At 51.2% G+C, this 26,143-nt stretch overlaps 1 protein-coding gene across 1 annotated transcript; it reads right to left on the reverse strand.

Moving 5' to 3' along the window:
• Window positions 1–1,646: 1,646 nt before the first annotated feature.
• On the reverse strand, window positions 1,647–26,058 carry LOC136374761 (uncharacterized). Its single transcript, XM_066340151.1, has 15 exons — window positions 25,980–26,058; window positions 25,061–25,379; window positions 24,771–24,842; window positions 18,461–18,621; window positions 17,192–17,305; window positions 16,700–16,737; window positions 15,677–16,367; window positions 15,396–15,459; window positions 14,501–14,549; window positions 13,357–13,466; window positions 12,474–12,591; window positions 11,989–12,088; window positions 11,403–11,599; window positions 10,385–10,522; window positions 1,647–2,131 (listed from the first exon to the last, which is right to left on the reverse strand). Exons 1-15 carry the CDS (start codon window positions 26,056–26,058, stop codon window positions 2,042–2,044), a joined length of 2,340 nt encoding a protein of 779 aa, XP_066196248.1. The 3' UTR covers window positions 1,647–2,041.
• Between the last annotated feature and the right edge of the window lie 85 nt (window positions 26,059–26,143).

The following is a 26,143-nucleotide window of genomic DNA, read 5'->3' on the forward strand; positions in this document are numbered from 1 at the left end:
TAGTTAGTATAAGTTTAATTTTATCTGTTGCAATACTTGTTTGGAATTGGAGGATGCTACGACAAGTAGCAGCCTTAACCTCACTATCAAAAGCATATGGCTTAGTCTTGAGAGACACCAGCTGTGCGGCTTGGATAGATGAAGAAGACTCTCTATATTGAGTAAAAGAATTTACTCACTTTAAAGAAGAAGTGGGGAATGAGATATTAATTTTAAAGAATTAAGGACTTTAGTTAAAGAATTAGACGTGGACTTGCTGACGTAGACTTCCCTTTACATTTTGAAGAATAAAAGACTTTAGCACGTAGACTCCCCTTTTACTAACTAGACATTGCTGAGGTAAACTTCCTTTTTTTAACATAAGCCGGATTTAAGGAACCGATAAATCAGGAGACCTGTCAACTTAATCAATAGACTCCAAGAACACAATGTGATCATAAATCAGATAGTCTTGAGAAAACAGGATCCAGGTGTCACCAACACTAAAAGGTTAAAAAGGCAAAGCGAGGAAGACGCATCTTACTTCATCATTTTGAGACCCCACCCCCCTAAAAAGGACCACCGACCCATTTCAAAGAACAAACTACGCATGCTTAATTGCTTTTTGGCTAATTACCAGTACGAAGCGGGGAATGGGATGGACCAGAGTCATGAATATGCATTTGTGTTTTGGGTATTCAACACTTTTGTACATAAAAAGACCCTGTGATCATCTGTAAATTGCGCGTGTGTATTTGGGAGCTATCCCTCACGCTGCCCGGCGTCGTAATAAACATACACTTTCTAACTTCAAACCGTTAGAGAGTCTTTGTCCGTCATAGTTGGATATTGGTATTAGATCAATATCCATTTTTTTTTAACAAATCACTCTCACCCTTCCGTCCTTCCAGATGTCTCTTTATCCTCCATTCCCTCCGTCCTTGGCGCGCAGTGGCACAGGGGTTGGGGGTCACAGTCAGGCCATGTCACGGTTCCTGTCCTGAGCACGGAGGTGGCTGCTCTTGTCCCTGCGACTGTACCTTGGAAGGTTCAGACTTCCTGATCTGTCTACTACATCTCTCCCTCCAATATGCATACACCCCTGTTTTTCTTTTTCTTTTACTAAAACAAAACGATATTCATCATTCTTTTAAGTCTTTGTTGTTCTTCTCTACCAGGAATTTAACAGCTGTGACTGAGCAACAGTTCATGTCAATTAGTACCATTTTCTGGAAGTGATAGTTTCTTTCATTACTTCCTATGTACAAGTCCCTGGCCCTATCTAAAGAAGATTCACAGCCTATATTTGTAAAGACATTCTCCTGCTTGTACTGGCAGGCGCCACCAAATGTGTCCCAGGATGGCATCTCCCTGCCTGGAGCCTCCAGTGCCCACCCTTGTCCTGGGCTGGTGGCAGCGAGCCTGACAAAAACCAACTCCCACGGGCCACCAGCGCCGGGGGGCTCAGAATCAGGCGAGGGATGCTTTGGTCTGCAGGAGCGGAAGGGCTGGGGGTGCTCCCCTGCCTCTGTTTGACTTGCTTTAGGATTACAGTTTTTGGACTCTGTGGGAGGGGATAAAGGTATGTTTTTTCTCCAACACTGGGCAAGTTTTTCCCTTGCATGGAGCACTTGGGCCTTCCCCAGGCCCTTTCTGCCTTCTTACAGAACCAGCGGCATTTTCCACCATATGCAGTTTGTAACCGAGAGTCGAGTGCAGCCGAGAAGGCCCCAAGCAACTCCTCCCAGGCTGACTCTGCAGATGCCGAGGCTTCTCTGGGCTCTGCCAGGGCTCTGCTGGGGCTCAGCTCTGGGCAAGGCTGGGCCCACTCTGCCCTCACATTACTCCAGGCAGCTGAGTCAGAGTGGGAGAAGGATGGGACATGTCAAGGGAGTCGAGGTTTAAGGGAGTTTTTATTCAAAAAGCTGCCATAACAAACAGGGTGTCATAACAACCATAACAAACAGGGTGTCCTAACTACCATAACTAACTAGCAGTGTGCTAGCTACCATAACTAACTAGTTGTCCTAACTACTGTAACAATAAGCTGTCCTCAAGTGCTTCATGTCCTCCGCTGCTCCCTCAGTTGCTTTGCTGCAGTGATCAGAGGGGTCAGGCTCGAGAGAGGCTTGGCCGATGCTAAAAATGGGTGCTGCCCAAAGGATAAAAAAGAAAGAAGTCAATCGTTACTTTCCAAAGTCAAGTCCCTTCCAGGCTCTGTTGCAACAGGGGAAAGGATTTCTACTGTAGGGAGGGAAGCAGGCTCAGATTAGATCTAAGGAAGAATTTTTTTTTTACCAGGAGAGTGGGGAAACACTGAGAGAAAGTGCCCAGAGATGTGGAAGGTGCCTCCTCCCTGGAAACATCCAAGCTCAGGTCAGGCAGGGCTCTGAGCCACCTGATCTGCTCGAAGATGTCTCTGCCCTGTGGGAAGCCTGCCTGAGATATGGCTGCGTGAGAAAGGACATAGCAGCCAGATTCAGCTAGTCTCTGTGTGAGAAACTAGGCGTACGTGACTGAAGCAGGGCCAACAGTGCCCTTGAAACACAGGTGCAGAGATAACAGCTGGGTTGTTGAGAATAGTTGGTATGCAGTAAAGAAAATTAACGAGATGGGAACTTGGAATCGCAAGGCTAGCAATAGAAAACAAAGCATTAGTGTTAGACCCAATCCTGAGCTTAGATTTTGCAATATGCATGAGCTAATTATTGTGTGTATAAAAAACGACTGGTTGTACAATAAAGCGAGACTTGTTGACCATGACAGCTTGGAACTCGTCTCCCATCTTTTCCAATATCTGGTGACCCCTGGACGTGATGCGCTGCGTCCCTCCCTGCAGGAGTTGAGAAAAGATGATGGGTTCGGATTCTGCGGCAACCAGAATGGTGTAAGGGCGATAAGCGAGGAAGCCCCGACCCTGAGTGATCGTAACGACGAGCTCAGCCGATACGTGCCGCCGACAGCCTTTTGGAGAGTTGCAACAGCGCTGACGTGAGTATGGATAGGCAAGCGGCATATGAGTTATTTACCGCCTGCTTAAGGCAGAGGCGGATACAGGGTATCGACCTGGATAAAGAATTACCTTCACTTTTGAGACACGGGGAGTCTTATGGGTTTTTTACTAATCCCCACACAGTGCATGAGTTGTCGGAATGGAGAAAGTTCGGAGATAGGTTGTGGGAGTTGACCTTGGAGGATGATAAACCGGTTAAAAAGATTGGAAAGCTCTGGCGGGTGGTGCACAATGAGCTGTTATTAATGCAGGCAGAAAAAAGAGCTGCAAAAGAAGTCAAAGCCGCTCAGGAACGTAATTATGCCTATGACTCCTCGCGGCAACATCCTAATACCCCCAACCCTCCTGCCTTCACCACGGTTACCTTGCCTGCTCCACCGGCCCCTGCTGGAGCCGCGCCATCGGCACCTCCCCTAGACGAGAGCTACGAGCACTCCCCTGAGCGCACCCCTGTCCCTGCCGGTGCTTCAAGCCATCTGCCTACCCCCCGCAGTCAGGAGCCTATCCCTGGGGCGGAATCCGACCTAGCGGAGGCCCTGGCAAGGCAGCGGCGTGAGTTATGGGTATCGCTGGCCCGCCAAGGTGCGGAAAGTGGGGACAAAGGGTTGCTGGAGGTTGCCTCTCAATGCCTGGCGTGTCCGGTGGTGTTTACCCCAAACGCAGCTGGAGGTCTGACGGCAAATCTGAGCGCGCTTGACTGGAAGCTGTTAGCACAATTGCGTACTACAGTGGCACAATACGGTGTGAACAGTGAGCCGGCAAAGCAGATGCTTGAATATCTTTTTAATGCGCATTTGCTTCTGCCTGGGGATATTAGGGGTATAGCTAGATTGATCTATTCACAGCATCAGGTTATGTTGTTTGATGCGCATTGGCAGGCAGAGGCTCAGGCATCTGTGGCGGTACAAAGAGGACTGGGTGATCCTTTGCACGGAATAACAATAGATGAGCTATTAGGTCTCGGCGCATTCCTTAGACTAGAAGCTCAGGCGTTAATGGGCCCCAATAAAGTCCGTGAGGCAATGGAGGTAGCGCGTAGGGCTATGAATAAGGTAAAAGATCCTGGGGGAACGCCTATATACATGGGCATTAAACAAAGTAGGGAAGAGTCGCTGGGTTCGTTTGTAGATAAGGTGGCCGAGGCTATAGATAAAGCGGGGGTGCAAGAGTTTATGAAAGGGGCATTACTGAAGCAGTGTATATTACAGAATGGGAACGCACAGACTCGCTCATTAATAAATACTATGAATGGAGACTGGACCGTTCCCTTGTTGCTTGAAAAGGCTGCCGGCATGCCATCTGGCTCTCAGGCATTTTTAGTGGAGGCAATTAAGCAATTAGGTTTAGGGCTCCAGGAACAGGCAAAAACATCACAGAATCAGGTCATGGCTGCCCTTGCACCTCTCCAAACTGCAGCGGCCGGTATGGCTTGTAACCGCACCGGTCAGGTCGGCTCTCGCATGAAGTGCTTCCGCTGTGGAAAGTCCGGTCACATCAGGAAGGAGTGCCAGGTTAAGGGTGTCTGGTGTATTAACTGTCAATCTAACACCCACAATACTGCTACATGCCGCCGTAAGCAGGGAAACGCGAGACACAGCGCGAGCAGCAGCCGCGCCGGGATACAAGTAGCAGCTGCAATGCCATCCAACAGCTCCGGCCAGCCACAGCCGGGAGCCTCGGTCTGGACCTGGCAGCCGCAGTAGAGGTTACGCTGATGACACCTCACCCACAGACTGTTCCTACGGGAATCTTTGGACCTATAATCATAGAAGGCAATCAAGTCGGCGGACTGATATTAGGCAGATCATCAGCTTCGATATCCGGACTATTTATCCTGCCTGGGTTGCTGGATGCTGATTACAGCGGAGAAATCATGGTCATGGTACATACCCCTTTTCCACCTTTAAAAATCGCCAAGGGTCAGAGATTGGCTCAAGTGGTGCCCCTACCACAACTCGCGAAAGCCCTCCCCCCGATTCAACCAACACCGCGGGGGGAAAAGGGTTTCGGGAGCACCGGAGGACTTGTCTTGTTAACCGTGGATCTTTTGTCCCGGCCTAAAAGACAGCTGCAGCTACGATTTAAGGATAAGACTGTGGAGTTAACTGGACTGTTGGATATGGGCGCGGACTCAAGTATAATTTCTCCGGACTACTGGCCACAGAACTGGCCCTTACTAGCCTCCTCAACGACAGTCACAGGTATAGGCGGCATGACGTTAGCCAGTAAAACACCTACGCTTGTGGTAACTATGGACGGAAAAACTCTGCAAGCTATTTTTTCTGTGACAATGCTGCCACCTACCGTCCAGTGCCTAGTAGGACGGGACATCCTTTCCCAAATGGGTCTCGTCCTCACAAATGAGCACCCTTTGGGCTAATGGCCACTGCTTGGACTTTCCCAATACCACTTGTCTGGAAAACAGCTGATCCGGTGATGGTTAAGCAGTGGCCGTTAAAAAGGGAGAGTCTCATACAAGCACACCAGCTGGTGCGGGAACAGTTACAGCAGGGACACCTTAAGCTGTCTACTAGTCCTTGGAATAGCCCCATTTTTGTTATCAAAAAGAAATCAGGAAAGTATCGCTTGCTACATGACCTGCGTGCCATTAATGACCAAATGGAACCCATGGGAGCCTTGCAACCTGGCTTACCCAACCCTGCCCTAATACCAGAAGACTGGCCCCTTTTAATTATTGACTTAAAGGACTGTTTCTTTACTATTGCTCTACATCCAAATGATACGAAGCATTTTGCTTTCACGCTGCCAGCCATAAACAGAGGGGAACCAGACAAAAGATTCGAGTGGACGGTCCTTCCACAAGGTATGCGAAATTCACCAACCTTATGCCAGCTTTATGTAGATGCAGCATTGCAGCCTCTGCGCCAGCAAATGCCAGGGACAATCATCTACCATTATATGGATGATATCTTGTTTGCGCAGCAACACGAATTTTTACCTAATCAAGTGGAGCACATCAAAGCCACGTTAGCAGAACATTTGTTAATTGTTGCCCCAGAAAAAATGCAGAAGTCTGCTCCCTGGAAGTACCTTGGGTGGATTATAACAGAAAGTAGAATTAGGCCGCAAAAACTGTTAGGGGCCATCACCCCGGCTACATTACATGAAGCACAGAAACTTTTAGGAGATCTACAGTGGCTCAAACCTGTTGTGGGTATCCCTAATACATTGCTCCAAACTCTCCAGCCTCTTTTGAAAGGGACGGATCCCTGCACCCCGGTGTCCTTGACCTCCCGGCAGAAAGACGCTTTGCATCAGATATTACGCTGTGTGGCTGAGGGGTTTGTTTCTCGTTTGGATCCTGCCTCCCCAGTAACTCTTACGGTGTGGCACAATCGATCGGGTCACCTGCTTGGAGCCCTTACGCAACACAAAAAGAAAACGGGGGAGGCCCGGGTAATAGAATGGATGTCTCCACCACTGCAAACAAAGAAAACAATAACAACAAAAATTGAAAATTTGGCACGACTGATACAACGAGGCAGACTGCGAATCCTGGAAGTTATGGGTTGTGAACCGGCCATTATTCACCTCCCCCTGGAAAAAGCCACCCTGGACTGGTATTTGTTGAATTCTGCTGAGCTTGCGGAGGCACTGCTGGGATCGGGGGCTCACATAGAGACAGGCCCACTCCGCCCAAAAGCGTTGCAGTGGCTGGGTGAATGGGATTGGATTACCCGACCCCTACGTGAGGACAAGCCAATTGCTGGTGCTCTTACTGCTTTCACAGACGCCGGTCGTAAATCCCGCAGTGCAGCCGTTGTTTGGCAAGAGCAGGGGGAATGGAAACAACACCTCCTAAAAGCAGAACCTGAGGACTCTTTACAGACGCTTGAACTATTGGCCGTGGTTTGGGCTGTATCACACCTAAGCGGACCCCTTAATGTCGTGTCGGACTCTCTTTATGTTGTGGGGGTGGCATCCCGGATTGAAGACTCCACGATTAAGGAAGTTGCCAACAAACGACTGTTTAGTTTATTCTTGCAGTTGAAACGGGCTCTGGGAAATAGAACAGAGCCCTATGCAATTATACACATCAGGAGCCACAAATGGGACATTGGGTTAGGGGAAGGCAACAAGAAAGCAGATGAATTGGTTTCTGCCGCTGTGATGCCAGCCTTGCCACCCTTCACGATGGCTAGGGAGGCCCATTCATTATATCATCAGAATGCGAGGGGGTTGCAAAGGCAGTTTGAGATTACCAAAGCAGAAGCCACGGATATAGTGCGTAGCTGCCCTGTTTGTAGCAATCATAATCAGGGTCTTGGTCTGGGTCAGGGGGTAAATCCTAGAGGTACAGTTAGTAATCAGATCTGGCAGACTGATGTCACGCATATAAATGCTTTTGGGAAGTTAAAATATATCCATGTCACAGTAGATACCTTTAGTCATTATGTTTGGGCCACGGCGCAAGCAGGAGAAAAGGCGCTGCATGTTATTCGGCACTTACTATCATGTTTTGCCGTAATGGGGGTGTGTCAACAACTGAAAACAGACAATGGGCCGGCGTACGTTAGTAAAAAGGTCGAGGCATTTCTGACACAATGGGGAATTAAACATGTTACAGGAATACCCCATAATCCACAAGGTCAAGCCATTGTGGAGCGAACACATGGCACCCTAAAAACATACTTGGATAAGTTTAAGGATGTGAGGGATGTTCAGCAGCGACTAGCAAAGGCCTTGTTCGTAATGAACCATTTGTGCATCTTTGGGTCAGCAACCACACCTGCTGCTATCACCCATACTCTGGAAGAGAGGGAGGACAGTGGCGTACTAAGGAACACAGGTGTTTGGGTGAAATACAAGTGCCCCAGGCTAGGAGAATGGAAAGGCCCTGTTCAAGTACTATATTGGGGAAGAGGGTATCTCTGTGTTTCTACCCCTACAGGACCAGAGTGGATACCGGCTCGGAGCGCGAGACCGGCGCAGCGGCCTCAAACTGGAGCCGACTTACATCAGGAATCCTCAACTGAGGCTGGGTCTTCTACTCAGACCACATCTCCCCTTCCTGCAGACCTGCTTCAGCCCAGCCCAGCTGCAGATACGATCACCGGATGAGTTTGGTTATCTAATCTCTCGCTTGCGTCGATATAGTAGCGGACAGCTGTTGCCTTATGCTTGTGTTTGTTGTGTAGATGGTACCCATAGGGCCTGGATATTGTTGCATTGTGGGGGTTGTAACACAGTCGAGTGGGTTCATCAGCGAGTGTTACCTTTTGACCTTGCATGCCCTAGCTGTGTGCAGTCTTGGGGAGCTGCCCACCCGGAGAGAGTATTATCAATTGAAACAGGGTTACCCTTTGGGCAGGCCATACGCCTGCTGGAGAGCGAAGAACAGCGCACTCTGGCCCTTTTCCGTTACGACCTAAGTAGGGCCATAATAAGAGTTCAGGCTATTAGAAAGTCTGAGGTGTTGCAAAAGCGTTGTGAGATTACATGTTTTGCACCTCGGCAATGGTCCATTGATCCGGCTGATTGGGAGAGTATTAACCGCAGATTTCAACGATTGAAACTTAAAAGGAAAAAAAGAAAGGAGAGATCCAAGGCAGGATTGAATTAATCGCAAACATGGGGTTGATTTTGATCGTTGTGGCCATCATGCAGGGGGTGGAAAGTTTTTGGGCTCCCACGCAACCTAAAGAAAACATATGGGTTACCTTAGCAAATCAAACAGGCCAGGAGGCAATCTGCCTGTCTCTCTCCTCTCCCGGTAACCCCTTTACCACCTGCCTGGTGGGATTGCCCACTGATGTGTGGCCATGTCCTTTCACCTCGACCCATTCCCATACGTTATGCCAAAACTATGCAGATCATTGGGACCAAATTGTTCCCTACCTCCCTCCAGCCCCCAGGGAACCTCAAGAGCTAGAACTACTAGGATCAGTGAAAGCAGATGCCTGTGTTATGTTTAATTGGACAAGTACACTTCGAGCCTCTGGTACACCTACTGGAAATCAGACTTTTCCCATAATTGATAATGCCACTATAGCTGCGTATAGAAATGTTACTGCTTGGTGTAACTATACTAGCACAAATGTTTCTCGGTCATCTAACACTCCGATTGCTTTGCCAAGAGGGATATTTTTCATTTGTGGGGATAGGGCATGGGCTGGTATTCCATCAAGGATAGAGGGTGGTCCGTGTACATTAGGAAGGTTGACCCTATTGACACCTAATATGACCATGATCTTACACAAACACAGGAATCACATGCGATTGAGGTCAAAACGAATGATACACGCATACACCCCAGAGTGCAGAGATGATGTAACGTTCTGGTCCCCGGGTGAAATCATTGCAATATCATTTTTTGTCCCTCAAGCAGCAGCTGCTCGGGCTTTAACATTGTTGGATAGGATGGCCTGTTGGCTGGCTAAACAAACTAATGCTACTTCTAAGGCCATTTCAGACCTGCTGATCGATGTGGATTCAGTGCGGCATGCGTCCCTCCAAAACAGAGCAGCTATCGACTTCCTGCTGCTGGCTCAAGGACATGGATGCGAAGAGTTTGAAGGGATGTGCTGCATGAACTTGTCTGATCACTCAGTCTCTATCCATGCTCAGCTTTCTAAGTTGCAAGAACTAACCACACATCTACAGAAATCCACAGGCTTTGGACTTGATGATTGGTTGAAAGGACTCGGTTTTGGCCCTTGGGTAACTTCATTGCTGCAACATGGAATAATCTTGCTAATTGTTATTGTAGCTACCTTATTGCTTTTGCCATGTCTTATAAAATGCTTGCAACGCATGCTTATGAACATGATTGATGGTGGTGGGAAACAGCTTTTGTTAGCACAAAAAGAAAACGGGGGAAATGTGGGAAGCCTGCCTGAGATATGGCTGCGTGAGAAAGGACATAGCAGCCAGACTCAGCTAGTCTCTGTGTGAGAAACTAGGCGTACGTGACTGAAGCAGGGCCAACAGTGCCCTTGAAACACAGGTGCAGAGATAACAGCTGGGTTGTTGAGAATAGTTGGTATGCAGTAAAGAAAATTAACGAGATGGGAACTTGGAATCGCAAGGCTAGCAATAGAAAACAAAGCATTAGTGTTAGACCCAATCCTGAGCTTAGATTTTGCAATATGCATGAGCTAATTATTGTGTGTATAAAAAACGACTGGTTGTACAATAAAGCGAGACTTGTTGACCATGACAGCTTGGAACTCGTCTCCCATCTTTTCCAATACTGCCCATTGAGGGCACCAGGTCCAGATGACCTCGAAAGGACCCTGCCAACCCAAACCAGGCGAGGATTCTGCTTGCTTTGCGTGTGAAAAGCAGCGAGACTGGAGATTACGGGAGAGGGCCCCACAAGAAAACCCCTCCCTGGCACTGCTGTTTCCCCTGCAGCCGCTTTGCATTCACCTGCAGCAGCTCCTGGGCAGACCAGCGCCGCTCCTCATCCGTCTCCAGGCTGCACTCGAGGAAGTCCCGCAGCAGAGCCGACAGGCGCCGGGGCTCCTGCAGCCGCGGGGTCCCGTTCTGCCGGATCAGAGCGCGAGCCTGCAGGAAAAGCAAACACAGCGCTCTGCCAGCTTCCTTCACACCCACAGCTGCTCACATCGACCCCAGGTTCTCAGCCCCAGCTCCAGCAGCAGTTTCCTCCCTGGCAGAGGTGCTGCTCACACCTCATTTTTCTTTACCAACCCAAAATCCCAAACCCTGTTGCAGCCACAGCCATTGCAATATCCAAATGATCTTTCCTTGAGGGCAAATTTCATTGGCTTTGTTAGTAGGCACTTCCATCAGAAACAGCGTATTTTGCTTCTCCAAATACGGACACCAGCTTTACAGGCCACTTTCAAGAGCCAGTGTGACTGTTATTTCAAAGGATTCTTACATCAAATGTGTCTCTGAAGGGCCACTGACACTCAAGCAAATTCATTCCTGATGCCCCATCCCAGAAACAGGTTTGTGTTGCTGAAAGTTCAGGCTCGGTGACATGGAGAAAGGAGCTTGGGACAGGAAAGAAACATGTTGCATTATGGGGATGTTAAATAATCATCTTCATGTGTTAGACAACTTTGCCAGTGAGAAGAGCCAAGAGGGACTTAATCTTGCAAAACCCATAAATTTTAGAAACTCCATAAATTTTTGGGGTTTGAGTGTGGGTTTTGGGGTGTGTTGGGGTTTTTTTTGCAAGATAACATTAGAGCTGATACTGGCTTTGTGTTTTCAGGTCATCCTCACAGATAGAAGAGCTGCAACAACTTAAAGCCTAAAGCAAATTGTTGCTGGAGACTGCAGAATATTCATCTGTGTTCAGGTTCGAGTCCTCTGGGAATTCCCTTCTCAATGTGCAGAAACCTTCAGCTGCTCCTCCCAGCGCAGGGTCACGCTGTGCTCACAGGCCTCTGCAAACACTGCAGAATTTGCCTCTTACCATGGCCCCCGTTTCCTTGAAGTAAGGAGGTTCTCCTTCTATCATCTCAATGGTCACAATCCCAAAGGACCAGATGTCCACCTTGGGGCCATAAGGAGAACTGGTCACAACTTCTGGGGCCATCCAGTGAGCGGTGCCCACCATGGAGCTGCACTGGTCCTGCTCAGGGCTGAGCTGAGCGCAGAGGCCAAAATCAGCTGAGGACAGAAACAAACCCTGTCAAAGGCACCTGGAATGAGGAAACCAACCACAAAGATTCCCCACTCTCCGTCTGAGAATGCAGTAACAGCTGGAAAAGTCCTCAGGGCTGTAGCCAAGGAAAGATGGAACTGGACCCTTAAAGAAACCCTCAGCTTTCATGCAGTGGCTTTTACTGATTCCCCTGAAGATTTAGATTCCAGCTCCTGCCCCTCTGGAAGGGCCATAGCCAGAGCAAACCCACTCCTGACACTCTGCTCCTCTCCTGAGCTCTCTGCAGGGGCAGCAGGGGCTGGGCAGTGCCACCAGCAGCACTTGTGGGGCTCTGGCCATCACTGGGAAGCAGCCCCACACCCTGGGAGCGCCGTGCCTGGCCAGGAACACCCACCCAGCTTGACGGAGCCGTCCATTCCCAGAAGGATGTTGGAGCTCTTCAGATCTCTGTGGATCACCTGGTTTGAATGGAGGAAATCCAGGCCCTGCAGACACTGAGAGAGGAAAAGAAACATGAGGATAAAAATCAATGGCTGGAATATATCACACAAGAAAGGAGAGTTTAGAATTCTTCCAGCAGAAACTTTGCTGTGACAGGCCAGGAGTGCAGTGCAGACAAGCTCCAGGCAAATGGTTCCAAGGCAAAGCTGAGAAGAGCAAATCAAATCAAAAAAGACAGAGTACCCCAACAGCAGGAAAGAGGACAAGAACAGAAGTGCAGTGATGCTGGCAGGCCATTCCCTGCAGTGGCTCTTTCTTCTCCAGCTCAAAAAAACAACACAGAAACAAAGCCCTGAGCATGGAGCCACTCCTGTTCTCCTGCCCTTTTGGAAGGACCATCGTGTCCAAGCCATGGGAGGCACAAGCAGGATCCCTCACCTCCTGACTGACAGCTGCCATGTCTCCTTCAGCCATGCGTGTCTGTCTGACAACATCCTGCAAAGTTCCTCCATCCATGTATTCCATCACCAGCCAGAGATCTCCATCAACAAGGAAGCTGGAAGAGGAAAACAATGGCACAGAGATGAATGTGCAGTGCTCAATTCCCCCATGGAAAAGCCTCGAGTGGGGTTTTGTTTCTAGGTCACTTGTCAATGAGGACAGAATCAGATGGAGAGACATTCCTGCCAGGCTGCACAGGCCTTGGAATCTGCACAGTCTAAAGGACAAGGAGACACCCGTGAAAAAGGAGAGGTCTAAGATGGCAAGCAAGCGAAAAATGCAGTTTAGCAACCACCCAGATCAATGTGAAACCACAACACTTGCCCCCTCCTGGTTCAGCATCTGAACTCATCAGTTCCACCATTCACTCCAGAACAAGGCAACACAACTTCCAGAGTTATCCAGGGAGGGAGGCCATGCAGCACTTGGGATAAAAGTGGTCAACTGTTTGGAAAACCTCGCAGAAAGTCTCTTCAGAAACAGGCAGGGCCATTGAAAAATGGGCAGATGAGACATTTCTGGAAACAAGAACCTGGTCTTCCTGGCATCTGCAACAATGGAAAAGATTTGGGAAGAAGCAGCCAAGGGAAAGAATTTCTGCCATGGACTATCAGCACTTGTTGTAAGACACAGAAAATAGGGTCAACTTGAAGAAAAAAACAAACCAATGCAACAAAAGCACATGGAGGGGGTGAACTGCCAGGCTGTTGTTTTGGGAAGATATGGCCGGGTCAGCCTTTTTCAAAACAGGCTACAGACTACGGATGCCAGGAAAGATTAACGCAGGGCCCGTGCATGGGATGAGACCTGAAACACCCACCTGTCCAAAGAGCTGACTATGTTGGGGTTCTTCTTGTCCTTCAGAATGAGGATCTCATTCACAGCTCGTTCCCTGTTCTGCCCTGTGAGACTCATTTTCTTTATGGCCACCTGAAGGGACATTGCAGACCTTTAACTGGAGGAGTCTGTGGCAGGAGGCCACAGCAAACACGGGGCGAGTCTTTTGGGAGTGACAGAGCCAGGCCGTGCCAAACTGCCTTGGGATGGGACACCAGAGCTCAGCAAGTGCCATTCCCACAGCCCATTGCTCTGCTCGCTGGGGGCTGCTTACAGGACACATGGCCAGAGACATTAGGCCTTGTAAGCTCTGCAGAAATGGTCCCTCAGCTTCAAAGCTCTAACAACATTCTCTGCGCCTACAGTCTTCTCCAATGGCCCTAGTTTACCACCACTCTTATAACGATGATGATGTTCATTATTATTCAGACCCATTTTGCAAGCAGGAGGTAATTCTGGTCCTGTGAAAACAGCAAAATAGCTGGGAACCCTTTAGCAATTCTATGGAATTTGGTCATGACTTCAAATGCAGCTGCTCTGTTTGGGACTGCACAACAAAGCAAACACACACATCCATTGCTCAGACAATCCTTGTCACAGGCTGTCACTGACACCAGACCCAAACACAACTGCAGGCTTTAGGAAAGAGCTTTGCTCTGCACATCCATCTTCTCATTGCTCTCCCTCTCTCTCTGTCAGCAGCTGCAGGAGCACTAAAACCCCAAACTAAGATCCCAAGCAGGATCTCTCCTTAATTAGGACTTGAAGTACCCTTTGAAGATGAAACTCAGCATGGAAAAACTGCTAAACAGTGCTCCTGTCCGAGGCTGGGATGAAGATAAATCTGGCTCAGTCTCCACCAGCTGATGCATTCAAGGTTTTAGATGTGAAGACCAAGCCAGCATGTCCTGCTCTGACAGACATTCCTGCCCTCCTCGCATTCCTTTGGACACTTGAGAAGTTCCAAGTCTGTCCCAGCCGTGCTCTGCAGGCTGACACTGCTCTGCCTTCAGAGGAGCAGCCTGTGCAGGAAAGCTCTGCTGGGCCCCCAAAGCTCCAGCCACAGCTCCCAGCAGAGGAGAAAGCCCTCGGGGGCTGCCAGCCGTGCTGGGCGTGTTGACACTCACCTCTCCTCCAGTGGCCCTGTCGAGTCCTTTATAAATGGTTCCGAAAGCCCTGGAGACAAAACAGCAGAGGAGAAAGAAGCAGTGCTTTAGGCCCTGGGAGTGAAAGTCAACCAGACAGGAGATCTCTTCTGCCTGTAGCATTCAGGAAGGGTGAACGGGTGCATCAACCCTTCAAACAACGGCGCAGCAGCCACCAGCCCTCTGCCACACAAGGTGTGCAAGGGAAAGCTGAGGCCAAAGATGAAGGACAAGTGCTGAAGCAAATCCCAAATGTCCATGATGAATTCCTTTTAGTTCAAAACCTGGTGGGGGAGCAGGAGGTGGGGGGCTGAGTAGCTAAAGAACTAGAAAAGAATGTATTTCATCCTTTTCATTTCCTGCCTAAGACCTGCAGGATCCACAAGAGCCCTGCCATCAGGGCATCATGCATTTCCCCCTTGAGTGCAGCAGCTCTGTGTCTGTTACTGAATCTATGGGGTCTACTACTTGTGCTGAAAAGAGCCCTTATTAGTTCATCTCTGGTTTCTGTTTGTAAACCATTATATTGATAATCCTGACCAGTGGATAGTTTTGGAAGTAAAATATTTGAAAGAAATCTTCTTGAGAAGAGTTTTCTGACAGTCACCAGATGGTGAGTTGCTCTCTTAGGCAATCCAATTCCAGGGACAGGAGATCTTCCAAGTCCTGCTCCTTGCTGCAGGCAGGACACTGCCAGCCTCAGGGGCCTTTGGCGGTGCCATCTGACCACAGTTATCAATTCTGATCAGGACTGAGAGACAGCAGGATCATACCCCAGTGTCTGGAGGTGTCTGGAGCTCTCCTGACTTCTCACTTGATCCTGCACCAGCAAAATACCTGGGCCCTGCTTGTGTAGAAGTAACTGCCTTGCACTTACCCTTGGCCAATCTGCTCCAGTTCCAGGTATTTCTCCGCAGGCTCCCCCACGCTCACGGTGTTCCCTGAAAGAAACCACATGGAAGACCCTCCCTCCCAGATGGAGACCCCACCTTGCAGTAGAGCTGCAAGGATGCAGCCCCACTGGTTGAGGGCCCTTGTTCTCAGCTGGGGAAGGACAATCAATGACTCTGTGACATTCAGCTGCAACACTGGGTGCAGCTGATGCTGAGACACACACACAGCACCCTGCTCTGGCACACAGGAACAGAGCAGACGTACTCAGCTGCATCAGGCACCACTCCTCTCTCCCTTCTGGCTCCAGGGCTGTGCTGCTGTCAGAATATTCAGCACAGGATCCTGCAGCAGAGGGAGGCTCAGTGTCCTCTTCCCAAGCAGAGGGAGGTTCTCCATCCTCTTCCCAAAACGCTGCAGGTTCTCCATCCTTTTCCCAAAACGCCGCAGGTTCACCATCATCTTTCCAAGTCACAGGACGTTCACCATCCACTTCCCATGCTGGGAGATGTTCGGCCTCCTCTTCCCAAGCCACAGGATGTCCTCCGTCCTCATCCCACACCGGGAGATGTCCATCATCCTCGTCCCACACCACGGGAGCTTGGCCATTCTTGTCCTGTGCCAAGCGACAACCACCATCCTCGTTCCACTCTGGGAGATGTCCACTGTCCTTGTCCCACACCACGGGAGCCTCGCCGTTGTATTCCCAATCCGCGGGACTTTCGCCCTCATCTCCCAGAACAGCGGGAAGTTCACTGCCGTCTCCCGGCACAGAGGGAAGTTCACCATTATCCCCCAGAATAGTGGGAAGTTCACTGCTGCCTTCCTCCTCTTTGGCCTCCTCTTTGGAAGCAGAGGGAGCCAGAGGAGGTGCTGATGCTGCTTTTGTGCCCTGTGGACAGACAGTAGCGTGAGGGACGGGAAGTTCTCTCTCAGTTTTCACCTTATTTATCCTCAGCTACACATCCAGCTGCACTAAGCAGAAATAGGGTTCCGAGCTGTTCAAACAAACAATGGGCTATAGTCGACATTGCCACTTATTGCTGGGAATTTGATATTCCACCATGGCTAAAGACAGCAAGCAATCTTCTGCCTACAAAACCAGACCTGCAGCTCTTCAAAAACTCTTCAACAGAAAAGGAGAAAACTGACGGGGATCCCTTTGCTTCTGTTGCTGCAGACACTGACAGGAACTTTCCTTCAGCCTCCCAGGCTTGCACTCGGCTGACACACGCTGAGCTCACAACTTGCTGTACAATTCCAAACACCAAAGGTTCCTTTTGAACTCACCGAAGGAGGAGCTGCTCGAAATCCACGTGTGAGGTGCCCTGCAACGGCAGAGGGAACATGAACCAGATGCTGTTAGGAAAAAAAATGCCTGTGGTGGGAAATGCCACAGAGCAAGGCAACCCCAAGAGAGCATTTTGCTTTCACAGCATCCCTCCAGGAGCCACAGTCCCTTCACACAGCAAGCAAGAGAACAGCACAAAATACTGGGCTGTGTCAGTTGTGGGCTGGACCAGCAAACTGCGGGAGCTCCAGGCTCCAGACTCTCCCCTTGAGAGTACAGAACGCCCCCAGGCCTCACTGCAAATGCTGTGCACACCCCGCTGCTGCAGACACCCCCCTTTTCAGCTGCAGCTGCTGGCAGGAGCTCTCCCAAACCAAGGGTGTCTTCATGGCAACTTGGTTAAAAAATCAACTCAGTTCCAGAGGAAGAACAGAAAGCACACAGCAAGCTCAAAGCCACAGATGCTGCACTGAGGGAAAACCTTGACTTACATGCCAAGTGGGTTAAGAAATATCCCGAATACGCCACAGAGTACAGAGTGCAAACTGCAGCAACCACATTCTGCATCATTCTGGCTGTGCTGCACAAGTCTGCAGACTGTACCCCTGCAAGCACAGAAAGACACCCGTCAGGGCATGGGCTGGCTGCTGGGAATGCCTCGGGCAGGAGGATCCTCCTGCAACGCCCAGCGCCCAGAGCCGCTCTGGACACTGTGGCCTCTGTGTCCCACAGCAACAGAACACCATGGGGACGTGGCAATGCTCCTGTGACATCACGGCAGCAGCTCACGCAAAAACCGCCTGGAAGGTTCTCTCCTGTGTCACCAAGGAGCACAAAGAATCCTCCCAGGGCACACAGCCTATTGCCCAAAGGATCCAAGAGGAACTGCGAAGATGCAGCAATAAGGACGCCTCATACATAGCCCAGCCTGAACACTGAGGAGGAACAAGGGCGGGAGAAAACCAAAGGAAACAGGACCTTTAGTCTCTGATGCTTCTGACTAAAACCAGCAAGGCTCATTCCGTCTGGGATCTTTGTTCTAGTTCTAAAAATAAACAAGATTCTCCACTCTAAATATACAGAAGGCAGGAACTGGGGAGGAGGTGGGATTAGGAAGGAGGAGGAGCAGGAGGAGGAGGGAGAGAGGAAAAGGAGGAGCAGGAAGCCGAGGAACACGGGCGGGAAAAGAAGGAGAAACGGGAGGTTCCAGTGCTCCCTGTGTCCGCAGCAGCACCCGCGGCCACGGGACCATCGACCCCACCACATTGTGCAGGTGAGCGGGGACGAGAAGCCTGCCCCAAATCTGTCGGGGGGGGCCTCGAGCAGTGTTTTTCCTTGGGCAGTGTTTGGAGCTCGCAGATTCCGGAATTGAGCCCCAAATATCAATAAGTAACCCTGGAGGGTTTCATTTTGGAGGGGAGGGGATGTTTGGATCTCGCAGGACCCCGAAGTCGAGCCACAAATGCCCCTTTGGGGGATATTTTGCGGGCTTCACCTCGCAATAGTGGGGACTGGGATGTTTTACAGCACCTTCCCATCTTATCCTCAAAATTTCCCAGCTAAAATTCCTTTTGTGTCCCCGGTTCCCAGCAGAGGCAGACAAGGAGGTCAGGATTGCAGGGGGTTTCTCTGGGCTGGGCAGCGGCAGCAGCGGGCGCAGAGGTGCGGCACCGGGAGCACGGGCTGGGGGCCTGTGGGGAGCTGCGGGGCCGGGCCGGGGCTGTGGGGCAGCCGGGGCTCAGCGCCGGGCGCTGCCTGACCCCAGCACCCCCCGGGCAGGGCCGGCACTGGCCCCCGGCCCCCAGGAGGCTGCGGGACGCCCCGGCCGCTGCCCGGCCCCGTGGAGCTGCCGGCCCTGCCCGCCGGGGGAGCCGCCTTGGGACACTGCGGCACCACAGGCCCCGGCTCTGGGATACGGGCTCTGCAGGGCACGGGGAGAACAAGGGACAGCAGCCAGGAACGGCTGCCAAATGGGCATTACACACGGAGGGAGCGAGGTCATCTTGTAAGGATTTGGTTTGGGTGGCTGGAGAAAGGAATGATTTGCAGAAAGCTCAGCAGCTGTCAGAGGATGAGCACCCACAGGCACTCAGGGGGGCTGCACCAGGGCCACAAGAAGCCCCTGCAGCACTTGGTCACAAAGGCACAGCAGGGGAAGGCAAGAAGGGAGGAGGAAAAGGCCGAGCTGAAGGCAAAGGCCATGGCAGAGTTTCCACAGCCCCTGAGGGATGAAGCCCAGGGCCCAAGGAGAGAAACAACTTGTGCCAGAACACACAGGAGTGCAACTTGTTAGGAAGGACCAATGAACAGAATACACAGGAATTTAGTTGCTAGGCAAAGGCCATAGAGAGAAGATTTATATCGTCAAAACTCAGGAAAGAGGGACTTAGCTATTGTGAAGACCCAATAAAGCAGAACCAGTTGATTAAGAAACCAGCAAGAACCAGGCTCCTGGTTTTGGCCTGAGAAAACTGACCTGGAATTACCAAACCTTCACTGCATCTGCTCAGAGATGGAGGTCCAATAGCCAACACCGAGGAAGACTTCTTACTTCATCAGGACACCCCTGACCACAACCCCCAGAAGGCGTAGCACCATGAAAGACTGATTGTAATATACAGTCCAAGAAGGTGGAGAATGGGCAGAGAATGGGTGGGCAGGGAGCTGGAGTTCTGTGGGATCTCAGTGTATTCAAACCTGGAACCTGTCTCGACTAAGCACACACAATTGGTGGAAATATCCCCTCTGTGTCCCTGGAGCTGGAATAAAACAAACCTGCTGTACAATTCCCAGTTGTGCAGTCCTTATTCCACACTGCACCACGACTGAGCAGCACTGAAGGCACCGGAGCAGCAGCCAGGGCTCCACAGCGGGGGAAGCCCCTGTGCCTGCCCACAGATCCTCTGCTGGAATCGTCTGCCTGGCCACCTCCTCGGCCATCTCCACACACTGGGGGCCAAGCCTTGCTGCCACTGCTTGAGCTTCAGGCCTTTCTGTGCCTGCACTGCCACAGGGGCTGGGGAAGGCACCGGGACAATTCCACTCTGGCTCTCAGTCACACTCACACACCGGGCTGGGTGGGATCACATTGATGGGAAATAGACCAATTTTAAAAATGTTTTAAAATTTACTTCTCTAGTCAGGATTGCTTTGCCTTTGCCCTGGGGAAAGGAATTTTAAGGGAATTTTTAGAGGATGTTACACCACTCAACCGAGATGAGCTTAACATCTCAATGGACAGGGAATAGCTCAAAGGACACCCACAAAGACCACGACCATCAACAAAACATCAACGACCATCAGCAAACATCAAGGAACACCTACCCCATACACTGCCCCTGGAAGAGTTGGAGACACCTCATCTGTAAAACTGATAAGGAAATCCAGGAGTGCCGACCTAATTAACATCAGAGCCAAAGAAATCCCGGTCCTATGGGAAACCAAATACTAAGCAATGCACAACTTTGAAGCAATGAAGAATAAATCAATGGATTTCTGTGGGGTTTGGACTGTAAATATTTAAGGCTGAATCTAGTGAACCTCATTTGTCACAGAATTATTCTCTCTGCACACAAGGGCTATGTGTGGAAGAAATTATTTCTGTGCCACATCCTGGCCAGAATAAAGTAATGCCTTGATTTTCTAACACTAGAACTGCTGTTGAAAAGTTTTGGTTCTTCCCACAGTTTCAGTGACAAGATTACATTAGAATTAAATTAGAAATTTTTTTGTTTCTTAATAATCTTACTTTTATATTGTCAGTTGGGTTTGAGCGAGGAGTGTGACAATCAATTTTGAGTCCTAGTAGAAGTAGCAAAAATCTTCATTACTTCAGGTTTGTTTTTTTTCATTTGTTTTGAAACACCTACAGGATTTTTCAGCAACCCTTTAATCTCCTTTTTAAAATTTCTGACTTCTGAAGAAGTCAAAGGGTCATTTACAAACCCTGTGTTTGCCCCTCCCATAGGAACTTCCCGTAATGGGAATAAATTGATCCCTTTATCCCAGTTTTCCTGTTTCTTATCCTTATGTCGGTGTGGTGTTTCCCCTCGAAGAGGAGAACTCCCCTGGCCAGCAGGGCTTGTCTTTACCAGGGGAAGGGTGGCAAAGGCAGGGGTGTTGGGACTGGCAGAGAGGGAGGGGTGGAGACAGGGGCCCACCCCGGGCCTGAGGCCTCCAGGAAAGGCGGCGGCTTGGCGGGGGCTGCAGGCGGAACCACCGATGGGACAGGGTTTTCTGGTGGAAACCAAATCGGGGCAGGAATCCTTTGCACGTGTTCTTTACTGGCTGTACTGGGCACAGCCGGAGCCATCAAGGGCAGAGCCGCTGGGGCCTGGACAGGCGGCACGGGGAAGGGCGGCCGAAGCGGCCGTGGCTGGGACAGGCGGGGTTCTGGCGGAGCTGCCGCGGGCTGTGCCGCCGGGCCTGGGGCTGGCACATGTCCCGGCATGTCTGAGGGAGCGACCCCGAGCATGCGGCCGGGGCTGGGGCAAACACAGGCGTGGTGGCCGTGAACGGCTGGGGACATGAACGGCTGGGGACCGTGAACGGCTGGGGACATGAACGGCTGGGGACAATGAACGGCTGGGGGCAATGAACGGCTGGGGACAATGAACGGCTGGGGACATGAACGGCTGGGGACAATGAACGGCTGGGGGCAATGAACGGCTGGGGACAATGAACGGCTGGGGACCATGAGGGGACAATGAACGGCTGGGGGCTGTGAACGGCTGGATGGCCATGAATGGCTGGGGACAATAAACCGCTGGGGACCATGAACGGCTGGGGACTGTGAACGGCTGGATGGCCATGAATGGCTGGGGACAATAAACCGCTGGGGACCATGAACGGCTGGGGACTGTGAACGGCTGGGGACAATGAACGGCTGGGGGCTGTGAACGGCTGGGGACAATGAACGGCTGGGGGCTGTGAACGGCTGGAGACAATGAACGGCTGGGGACAATGAACGGCTGGGGACAATGAACGGCTGGGGACAATGAACGGCTGGGCGGCCGGCAGCAGCGAGGGAGCAGCGTGTGAGGGGGAGCCGCCGGGGCCGGGATGGCCGCGGACGAGGGGTGGCCTCGGAACAGGGGCGGGTGGCCAGGGGAACAGGGGCGTTTGGGGCAGCCGGCAGAGGCGGGGGAGAAAGTGGTGCGGGAGTAGGGACAGGTAGGGCAGCAGGCAGAGGTGAGGGAGGCAAAAATTTTAAGGCATCTAAGCCCTTTTCTCTTTCTTTTTCTCTTCTTGCTCTGTCTGTGGGGTTTTAAATATTTTAAAAATTCTTACGGGATCAATGTCTCCTTTCCAGCAGGCAGCATATTCTTTTTCGTCCGGGTTAAATGGTTCCTTTGAATTTATGTATATGTTTAAAGCCTGACAAATCCACCTTTCAAAGGAACCATATCTAGGCCAATAAACATGGTCAGATCTTATTTCTCTCCTTGTCCACTCAATCATACAATACTGAATCATCTTAATTTTGTCTTTTTCTCTTGTACAAGGATTTAGGTCCCAATTTGCTAACAAAGCCCCCAGCGGGCTATCTTGGGGTATTTCTGCTGCCAACTCTTTTTTTCCTTTTTTTATTTTTGAATTCTGATTTTTACGAGTTTTCTGTCCCATTTTCAGTATTTTAGCTCCTTACCACTTGGTATCTGCTTTCCCTAGCAGCCTGAACACCACCTTTCACCTTCCCCTCCCCACAAGGCACAGAAAACTCTTTACCTCAGTAGCACAATACCATATACTTTCTTCCGAAAAAACTCCTTTTCAGCTTCAACAATCTATATTACGTATGCATTCATACAATTCACTCACACAAAGACAACATAAAAAGATTGGTATTCTTACATTCATTCATTCACCTTTATTCAATTCAATACACCTTCCTTGCTCACCCTCTTTCGCAACAAGACAACACAAGCAGACACTACAAGAAAAATGGTACCCTCTTTTGATGTTTATTATTTACCTATAGGTATTTAGCTAACCTCCAGATGCTCTTGGATTATCACACTTTTTGAGCCTCTAGTGTTTCTCAACCTGGTCAGTTTTTAAAACCCTGGTATCTTGATTCTTACACCCCTAGCCCTTTTCGTGTTTTTATCCTCAATCTGGCAAAAAGTCATGCATGCATTTGGCCACTCACTCGGATGCTCTTAGGTTACCCAACCTTCAATCCGACAATGTTTTGGGGTCCCCCACTTATCCCGTTTTCCCAGTGGATTGTCTAGGAAAACCATCGGCTCCCTACCTGAGGGGTCCAACCCCTCCCCTGGGACCCTGTCCCAGCCACCCAGGGTTTTTACAACCCCTTTTTTCCCTGGGACCCTGTCCCAGCCACCTGGGGGTCACTTTCACTCGTTGCCTTTCGCTTCACCTCCGTACTGGCCGTCCCTCTCACGAGAGCATGGTACCGCAGCATGAGAAGCCACCACACTCATTTCACCAGTCTGGGCTGCCCAGCCAGCGTCTCATTCACACACACACCACACAGACCCCTTTACCCACTCCCATAAGAAATACTTACCATCTGTTTTCTTCCTTAGGTTCTTCATGCACGAGGTGTTTACAGAGCAAAAATACTGCAGTCTCAGGGAGCATTTCCTCTTTTCTTTACTTTGATTTTCTGTCTCTTTGCTTATCTCTTTGGGTGATTACCTACAATCCCCAATTCTCACCAGGAAAAACAAAGTTCTGGGCTGCCAAAAATCAGGCGGGGTGCCTCCCTTGCTCCGGATCTCCTGGGGTTTCAGGGATGAGGTACATCCCGGCAAGAGCCCCCAAATTGTGAAAAACGAGATTCACTATTTGTGTAGATTTTAAGAAATAGGTTTAATAAAAGATAAGACAATTAGAAGATAAGGAAAAAAAGCAAAGTACAGCCGGCCAGGTGACTTGGCATTTATCTGAGTCCACACTCTGCTATTTCACAGGCTTTCTTTAAATACCCTTTCTATTGTATCAATCTGTTGAATGTTCATATTCTTCCATAAACTAGTTTCCATATTCCAGGAACTGTTTCACAAGGCCCCTCCTTGGGTCCGCCTTTTTAGAGCTGCATGTTTCTTGGCTGTGTCTTCATCATCACCTCCAGCTTGGGCCTCGGTCCATGCTTCCTTCAGATGGGAGATGCTGATAGTTGGTGTATCAATAGCAGAGTCCTCTTCACATGTTCACTGGATGTTATCCCAGCCAAACAGACAGTTTAACCATATTATATCACTACTACCACTATGCCTGATTTCCTTTACTAACAGCAGAAATAAAAACTTATATCCTTACCATGAAGTTATTAATCATATAGCACACATCTTGCGAATAGCCAACTTTATAATAGCCATTTATAACACAGGGAATCCCGGGGGACCCCCTCTTTGGTCTCCCCACTTTGGGGTTCTGGGAGTCCCCCTTCTCTGGGCTGCTGAGGGTCCCATGGGCCGCTCCTCCCCTGACTCTCCGCTCGGGGGTGCAGGGGTTCCCAGGGGTCCCCACTCTCCGGGGTGCCCACCTTGGTGTCCCATGGATTCCTCCTCTCCAGGCCCATCCCTTGTCTGCGCTGCCCCTTCTCGAGGCTCCCCTCACTCCCGGCTGTCAGGGGGCACCTCTCCAGGGCCCCATTTCAAGGTCCGGGACTCCCGGGGCTGGGCTCCAGGGACCTCCACCCACCGCTGGGACTCTGCCGGCAACCGCCACGGGGACATCCCCCAAAAAACACCTCTCGGGGACGGCGCAGTATCCACCCAAAGGGGATTTCGCGTCAGCTTTGGAGTCCTGCAAGATCCAAACCTCGCTCCGCTCGCCCCGTGCCGGAAAAAAACAAACAACCAAAGAAAGAGGGACCCCCAAAGATACTTCGGGTGAGCTCCCAATATCCCTCCCTCCTTCAAAAACACCCTGCCAGGACCGCCCAAGATATTGGGGGCGAGGTCCCTCTCCCCGGCCACCTGCGGGATCCGGTGGGGCCGATGCTCGCGGCGCCAAGGGGCCGCAGCTCCAGAGAGCGATGGACGCCCGCGATGCCTCCCCTCGCTGCTGCTCCTCCTCCTGTTCCTGCTGCTCCTCTACCCCTCCTCTTCCTCCCGCCCCTCCTCCTCCTCCTGCTGCTCCATCAGCTGCCTGCGGATGAGGAGCTCTGGGCTGAGCGGAGCGGGGACGGAACAGGCTGGAAAAAAGGTCGGGAGAGGAGGAGAAGGGGAGGTGGGAGAGCGGGAAGAGGGTTCCCAGGGAGGGTCTCCGAGGTCACGGCAGCGCCCCCAAAGCCCCTCTGTGTCCTCCCAGCCCCTCCTGCGGGGGCTGTGGCGGCCGTGCCGTGCCCAGGGCCGGCTCAGCGGCTGCTCCAGGCTGACGTGCTCCACCTGGAGCTGGAGGTGACCCCGCGCCCGGCGGCTGTTTCCAGCAGCACCAGGAGCTGCTGGCTCCAGTCCCCGTTGGGGACCACGGCGGTGGCCACCACGTGGCCCGAGAGCTCCTGCTGGCCCTGGAGCCACCTCAGCTGGGTGTGGGAAGGGTGGAATTCCATCACGGAGCGGAGCAGGCGGCCGGGGCCGGGCTGGGAGCTCGAGGGCACCAGCGAGATGGAGCCGCTGGGATGGGCAGGGGTCTTGGGGAGCACGTCCCCACCCCGCCCCCCCTGCGGCTCTGCCCCATAGCCTCCGAGGCCGCGGGGATTGAATGCTAAAAGACAGGGAACCACGTTTTTTCCATCCGAACCCGACCTCTCCCTCACCTCTAGCTCCCTTTGTCTTCTTTCAGGAAATCTACCGACCCCTCCCCAACGTAATTTGGGGCTCTTAGCCCCCTCTTTTCCCCACTCTTTTGCTCCTTCCCAATCGTCCCCCCAGGCCCAAACCCCCTCTTCCGTGCTTGGGTTTGGGGGTTCCAGGCTCCTCCTACTCAATCTGGGGGTCCCAACCCCCTTTCCGTCAATTCAGGCAGCTTCTGGCAGCATTTTCCTTGGAAGAATCCCTGAGTTTTGGGATTTTTGGGTGCAGTTCTGGAGGACAGCTGTGTCTGTCTTTTCCCCCCTCGCTGTCGCGGCTGCTCAACTCCCCCTGACACCGTGGGGCTGCTGGGATTTCCCTCCTGGGGACAAGGACCTTCATTCCTTTCCAGGAGCCCAATGCCCGGCTGAGGGTCCAGGTCAGGGGGTCCTTGAGCAGCTGCCCCAGAACCTCCGCCAGGGTCTCCCAGCGGAGCCAGAGCTGCTGGGCCTGGGGTCCCCAAAGCCCTCAGCAAACCCCAGGTACATCCCAGGAACCCTCAACTCCTTCAAACCCAGCATCCCCCACAGCCCCTGCAGGTTCCCCCCCGGCTGTCTCCCCACCATGTTTCTATCCCTGTCATTGTCCACCATGTCTCCATCCGTGCCCGTGTCCCTCCATGGTCAAAAGATGAGAGTTGCTGTACAACAGAAGAGAGGAAACAGCATTTGTTTAACC

The sequence above is a fragment of the Sylvia atricapilla genome, unplaced genomic scaffold (assembly GCF_009819655.1).
Source record: "Sylvia atricapilla isolate bSylAtr1 unplaced genomic scaffold, bSylAtr1.pri scaffold_123_arrow_ctg1, whole genome shotgun sequence".
NCBI classification, from domain to species: Eukaryota; Metazoa; Chordata; class Aves; order Passeriformes; family Sylviidae; genus Sylvia; species Sylvia atricapilla.

Coding starts and splice junctions, on each gene's coding strand:
- LOC136374761 (XM_066340151.1), bottom strand. CDS start 26,058: ATGGTGGACAATGACAGGGATAGAAACATGGTGGGGAGACAGCCGGGG. Junction 24,843..25,060: donor GGGGTCACCTCCAGCTCCAG/GTGGAGCACGTC, acceptor CGCTCCGCTCAG/CCCAGAGCTCCTCATCCGCA. Junction 14,550..15,395: donor CTGGAGCAGATTGGCCAAGG/GTAAGTGCAAGG, acceptor TTTTGTCTCCAG/GGCTTTCGGAACCATTTATA.